The 7,231-nt window shown below is 45.5% G+C and overlaps 1 protein-coding gene across 1 annotated transcript; it reads left to right on the plus strand.

Annotated features, from left to right (window-relative positions):
* The first annotated feature begins 3,254 nt into the window (after window positions 1-3,254).
* LOC117627660 (probable receptor-like protein kinase At2g21480) lies at window positions 3,255-6,504 on the plus strand. The gene has a single exon (XM_034359838.1). The coding sequence runs from the start codon at window positions 3,439-3,441 to the stop codon at window positions 6,118-6,120; it is 2,682 nt and encodes an 893-aa protein (XP_034215729.1). The 5' UTR covers window positions 3,255-3,438; the 3' UTR covers window positions 6,121-6,504.
* The last annotated feature ends 727 nt before the right edge of the window (window positions 6,505-7,231 follow it).

Below are 7,231 nucleotides of genomic sequence, written 5' to 3' on the forward strand. Positions count from 1 at the left end.
GTCGTCGTGGGGATAGAGGATTCCCTCTTCTTCCTCTTGGCAAAATGTGATCGGCTCCCAACGAACTTTTGGTGTTTCCTGGAACCGATTCATCTCTATTCCGAGCACCTGAGGGAACTGTGCGGCACGCACATACTGTTTCATCGAACGGTGGCTCGTCCCCGCAACGGTAGGTCCTCCGCTGATAGTGCTGATCATGTTTATCTGCCGAGGAGGGTTCGGCACCGGCGCCGTTGGCGGCCGGGCGATATACTGGTCCAGTTTCCCTTCTCGGATCAGCCGCTCCACAATCTTTCTCAAACTTATACAATCTTCCGTGTTGTGGCTGTTGTGCTGATGGGATCGGCAGAATTTACCGGTCTCCCGGTTGTCTTGCCGATTGGGTCTTCTAACATTCGGCTTCGGTATGGCCTCCTGTTCGTTCATCAGAACGGTTTCATACGTGGTATTCAGCAGGGTGAAGACCTCGTTGCCGTGGTCACGGTTGGGCAGGGGTCCTCGGTTGTCGTTGTGACCATACCGACCTTTCCCTTTCTTTGGCTGATCTCTCCGATCGTCACGGTTATCTTTCCGCTTATGGCCCGCCGAATATGAGTCGGTCCTATCGTAGGATGGCGCCTTCGCAGGGTAAGCGCTTGGCTTGGCATCCTCTCGGCGTGCCGAAGCGCTTGGTTTTGAGTTGAAGTACTCGGCCTTGGCGTGCACCGCCGCCTGCTTCATCAGCTCATCATACGTGCGCCAGTTGCTGCTGTGTACTAGGTATCGAAAATGCGAGGACCGAAGGCCACTCTTGAAGGCGCCGTAGGCTGCCCTATCATCTGTTTCCGGACACCTTGAGTACTCGTGACTGAAACGCGCCGCGTATTCCTCAATGGCTCGTCCTCCCTCTGCCGAATTGTGTACAGATCATCGGCAGAGTAAAGACGGTCCGTTTGGATCATGAAGTGATTGAGGAAAATCTGCTTCAGCTCGTCAAAAGAATCTACCGTTTCCGGCTCCAAACGGTAGAACCAATTCAGGGCTGCCTCGGTAAGTGAAGACGGGAATAACAGACACTGCCCCTCGTCGCTCAGACCCTTGCATCCGATGGCGGATTGAAACGAATGAAGGTGGGTTAAGGGGTCCTCGGTTCCAGTATAGAACGGTATGCGCAGTGGTTGTACTTCCCGATCCTGCCGAGAGCGACGGATGCGTCCCGTGAACGGCCCGGGCCGAAGCTTTCCCCACTCAGGTTCCTGGGAGCGAGCCTTGTCGTTTTCCATTTTCTGGACCTTCTGAAAAAGGAGTCGGACAACAGGGTCTCGGCTTGGGATTCCTTCGGCATCATAGTCTTCCAAGCGCCTTCGCGGGCTCACGGAGTTATCCCCCAAGTATTGAGTTGATACCGAACGGTAGGTGGACGTTTGCGCATCGGAAGGGATATATTCGGATGCAGACTCCGTGGAGTTCAATCCTTGGACCTTCCGAATGGGTGACTTACTTCCCCCGGCGTTCATCCGGGATTCCCGTAGTCGAGCGCTAATCCTGATCGGGGATCTCTGTCTCTCTGCCTCCCGATCGTTAAGCCTGTGTCGGCAATCAGAGTAGACCTTCTTCGGTATGTGTGGTTGGTCCCTAGGTGTCGGCACCACCAGTTGTTTGGAGGGCGCGGGCGTTGCCCTTGCTGCCCTTCGGTGCCTCCTCCTATGAGGGGTTCCCAAGCTTTCGGAAGAGTGAGTCGTCTGGATGTTCTGCGGGTGCTGCTGGTGCAGCTGCCGTTGGGTTTCGTCCACTTTGGACGAAAGGTGGTGGTTGTGCTCCTGAAGCCTAGCCATGTCCTTTCGCAGGGATGCGATTTGGGCTACTAGCTCGGCCTCGGCGGCTGTTTGGGTTGATGGGGCGTTTCCGTAGGGAGTGCATGGGGGTAGCGCTGGGCTAGCCCCAGCTTGCCTTCCGAACGGTGCCCCGTCCTCCGGTAGAAAAGTGGGTACTGAAGTGGTCCCCATGTGTTTAGGGGATAGTGGGTTAATTGTTTTTCGATTCCCACAGACGGCGCCAAACTGTTGATGCTCAAAAATGGTTCGGCACTTTTGAGCCCAACTTAGTGATAATGTATGATGGATGATAGGTGAAGGTGAGGACCTTCAGCATGTGTGTGAAGATTTAGGCAAGCGATAAATATACAGAAGGCAAGATATACGTGGTTCACCCTTAATGAATGGGCTACGTCCACGGAGAAGTATATTCTCATTATTATAACAATGTGTATTTACATTTGTACATGGGGTTGGACCCAAATATAAAGGTAAGAAGGGAGAAGCCCTTGACTAAAGATCAAGTGCAACCCAACCATCCCTTCCTTAGTGGAGAGTGGTCTCCTTTTATAGATGAGGAGGAGTCTACACATCTTGTAATATTCCAATGTGGGACTCTTTGCCTTGCTTAGACTTGCTTTTAGTTGCTTGGTCAGATATGGTATAAACAAAATTCAACATATATTTATTTAGCATATCATATACCAGATCATGACATATCATATAGAAATGAGCGCAATATGAATTAGTTTAATTTTTCTCCATAAATCATACGGATGAAAAATATATAAGGCAGTCAAAATGGTTTTGATTTGGACTTCAAACCAATAGCCTAAACAAGCTGAACCAAATTATTTAGTGATTGGTTAGATTTGGGAATTGCTCCAATAAAAGAAGAGTCTCTAATACCATATTTAGACAACCATTAGCTAATAATATATAAAGTTTGAACGATATTGAGGAGAAAGACACAAAACTGCCCATCTGTATTTTGTTAACTTATAATAAAGTTTGATTTGGTATTTAATTAGACACTAAATTGGGACACATCATGAAATGCAGAGGAAACAATTTAATCAAATTTGTTAGCAGAGAGAGATTAAAGAGGGTAGGGATGTGCGGGAAACATGTGCATGGTATATTTAAGCCACAAACATGCAGGGACTTGGAAAATTAAGAACCAGATTAATGAAAGATTTTAAATATCACACACTCAGCTGCACTAAACATCAAAACCCTATTTTGGATGCAAATTAACAGAGAAGGTGGGTGAGAGAGAGAGAGAGAGAGAGAGAGAGAGAGAGAGGTTGAAATATTGTTTGACGAATTCAAAGTTAGTGTAGCCGTTAATTCAAAGTAACTGTGAGTCCAACCGCTAATTCTTTTCAAATCCTAAAAAAAGAAACCAAAACAAACAAAAACTTCCAAAGCAAAAAATCTTTCTCCACAAACATTGCCTCATTCTTGGGAATTCACAACCTATCTAGGTTGTCGTCTCCTTCCCTCCACTTATAACCAAGGAAAAGAGTAACGAACCATTTGAAAAAGGAGAAAAAAAAAGTACCAATTAGAGTTAGTTTCAGGCCCCTTCTTCAACTACATTTGCCAACCCTTTTCTGCTCTCAAACCTCCTCACCCAGGAGGGATGGAGATAGAAAAAAAACGAACAAAACTAAACCACAATCTTTTTCTATCCTCCTTGCCATCACCATTTTCGACACCGATGGCTCTCCTCCTGGTCCTTCTCTTTACCCTCTTTGCCTCCCCTTCATTGGTCCTCTCCGCCTCCACGCCTCCCTTTACTCCCCAGGACAACTTCCTCATCGACTGCGGCGCCACGAACAAGGCCACCCTACCTGATGGCAGAGCCTTCAAAACCGAAGCAGAATCGGGACAACTATTGAAAGCAGAGGATGACAATAAAGCCTCTGTTGACAAAGCAGATGTGCCTTCACCTCTGTATTTGTCTGCAAGGATTTTCAAGAGCGATGCCACTTATTCTTTCCACATGGCTAGGCCTGGCTGGCATTGGGTTCGCCTCCATTTCTACCCGGTGACCAACTCGGTGTTCGATCTTCAAAAGGCCACCTTCAATGTCTTGACGGATAAGTACACTCTGCTGCACAACTTCAATATCAATCAGAACAAGAACAACAACACCAAGAACCAAGTTTTTCTCAAGGAGTACCTCTTGAACATAACCAATCAGCAATTCTCCATCAAGTTCTCTCCAATGAAGAACTCCGCAGCGTTCATCAATGCGATAGAGGTGGTTTCAGCTCCGGATAATCTGATCACAGACACGGCTAACAACCTTCAGCCAACCACCCAGTTTCAAGGGATGTCCAAATTCGGGTATGAAACAATGTACAGGGTTAACATGGGAGGACCTCTTATTACGTCGGCAAACGACACATTAGGAAGGTCATGGTTGCCTGATGATGCATACATTAAGTCCAAAAACATGGCCAAGGAGGTGTTGGTTGGGACTTCTACGGTCAAGTACCCCGATGGAGTAACCCCGCAAATCGCGCCACCAACTGTGTATGCAACCGCTGTGCAGATGGCTGATGCTGTTGTTAGCGGTCAAAACTTCAACATATCATGGAATTTCCAGGCCACAAATGCTTTCGGGTACCTAATTCGGTTGCATTTCTGTGACATTGTGAGCAAATCACTTGGCAACCTCTACTTCAACGTGTACATTAATGGGAACATGGCAATAAGTGATTTGGATTTGTCACACACAGTCAACGGTTTGGCAATTCCATACTACAAGGACATTGTGGTGAATTCTTCCTTGATATCTGATGGACTATCAGTCCAGATTGGTCCATCCAGAATGGACAATAGCGCTCCCAACGCCATTTTGAATGGTCTTGAGGTTATGAAGATAAGCAATTCCGTGGACAGTTTGGATGGCGAATTCGGGGTTGATGGAAAGAAAGAGGAATCAGGTAGCAGCGGGGCTCGCAGAGGAGCAGTGGCTGCAGTCGGGTTTGGTTTGATGTTCGGAGCGTTCGTGGGGCTTGGAGCAATGGTTTACAAATGGCGAAAGAGGCCTCAAGATTGGCAAAAGAGGAACAGCTTCTCTTCTTGGCTACTCCCTGTCCATGCCGGAGACAATAGCTTCATGTCAAGCAAGAACTCAATGGGGTCTCACAAGAGCAACATGTACAACTCGGCATTAGGCCTTGGCCGGTACTTTACTTTCCAGGAGTTGCAGGACGCTACCAACAACTTCGATTCGAGTAAGATCATTGGTGTTGGTGGATTTGGCAATGTGTATATTGCTGTGATTGATGACGAGACTACTGTTGCGGTCAAGCGAGGAAACCCTCAATCGGAACAAGGCATTACAGAGTTCCAGACAGAGATCCAGATGTTGTCCAAGCTAAGGCACAGACATTTGGTGTCACTGATCGGCTACTGTGACGAAAACTCGGAGATGATCTTGGTTTACGAGTACATGTCCAATGGACCTTTCCGTGACCATCTGTATGGCAAGAACTTGGCGCCATTGACATGGAAGCAGAGACTAGATATCTGCATTGGAGCGGCTCGTGGGCTACACTACCTTCACACAGGGACAGCACAAGGAATCATCCACCGCGACGTCAAGACCACAAACATACTGCTTGATGATCAATTCACTGCCAAGGTAGCTGATTTTGGTCTGTCGAAAGATGCGACAATGGGGCAGAACCACGTCAGCACTGCAGTGAAGGGAAGCTTTGGGTACTTAGACCCTGAGTACTTCAGGAGGCAGCAATTGACAGACAAGTCTGATGTGTACTCATTTGGGGTTGTTCTGCTTGAGGCACTTTGCGCTAGGCCTGCTATCAACCCTGCACTTCCTAGAGAGCAAGTAAACTTGGCTGACTGGGGAATGCAATGGAAGAGGAAGGACCTACTCGAGAAGATCATGGATCCTCTTCTTGCAGACTCCATTAACCCCGAATCCATGAAGAAGTTTGGTGAGGCTGCTGAGAAGTGCTTGGCAGAACATGGTGTGGACAGGCCTACAATGGGAGATGTGCTGTGGAACTTAGAGTATGCTCTGCAGCTTCAAGAGGCATTCACTCAAGGAAAGGCTGATGATGATAGTACCAACAGCGTCGCGCCGCCTTCCACTGAGGCAGTCGCCTCCCCTGCTCCTACTTCTGCTATTGTGCCTCCTGCTACTGCTCCTACTACTGCCTCCAACTCTGCTAACCGCCCGGCTCCCATCCCTGAAGGCGATGAGGGTTCAGCTGAAGCTCACACCATCAATGACCAATCCGGAACGGATATATTTGCTCAATTTTCAAATCTCAATGGTAGGTAAAGTCTGAAAATTTGGTTCACAAATTGAAAGATATATATGGTCTAGAAAAACAAATTTGTACTTTGTGAGGGGGTTTATGGTTTCATGTTCGCAAACAAAATTCTTTTTAAAATTTATACAATATGATGCACTGGTTTGAGGGATTTATACAATTGTAGTAGTACCAATAATCCTATACATATTTCAGTGTAATATATTTTGTAATTTATCTTTATTTGTTAGCATAGCTGCAAAGTTAGACTTTGAATATTTATTATGTATAGTCATATATATGTGATTTGCAAGTTACTTTTGCTGCAATCACAGGCGGCAAAGTAAAATTGTAGGCTGCTTAGCATTGATTTCAATCCAAAATAAAACTTGATGCTGTATATGGCAATAATATATGCAAGCAAGATCTAGAATTTATCTCTTTCCAATTAAGAAGAAGAACCAAATGTTGAAATGTAACACTTGAATTATCAAACAACTTCGAGCAATGCATTTGAACCACCACATGACCTACATTCATTCCTTTATCAAACAATTGGCCAGCCCTAGATGATTGAGGTGTTCAATGAAGCCTCTCTTCAATATTGCACACTACGGGGTCGTTTGGTATGGCGGACTGTCATGGACTGGATTAAATCCTGGGACTGTCTAGGATTAGCTCGGATTGGCCTAAGCTGGATTAAGTACTGACCTACGTTTGGTGCTGCGTCGGACTAAGAAGCTGGATTGTAAAAATAGTGAAGACCTATGTTTGGTGCTGTGTCGGACTAAAAAATAATTATTTTTAAAATTTAAAATTCAAATGTAAGTTTTTTTTTGGGTTATTATAATTACCAAATTCACATGTACATTTCTTTTCCTCCAAACCAAAGACTTTTTGTTTGTTATTAAGGTTATAAATTCCATCGAGCTTATGTATAATTAAGTCTTTACTTGTATGCAAACACAAAGAATTTGATTAATATATCAATAATAACCACCGACCACCACTCAGTTGTCTTATGAGTATTGTTGTTATTTTAAATTTTATTTGTTTGTGCAAAATTGAGGTTGTTATGAACAATATCATGTAGTGTTGCCCATTGCACATTAAAAACCATATATAAATTTAAATACATCC

The sequence above is a fragment of the Prunus dulcis genome, chromosome 5 (genome assembly GCF_902201215.1).
Source record: "Prunus dulcis chromosome 5, ALMONDv2, whole genome shotgun sequence".
Classification (NCBI taxonomy): domain Eukaryota; kingdom Viridiplantae; phylum Streptophyta; class Magnoliopsida; order Rosales; family Rosaceae; genus Prunus; species Prunus dulcis.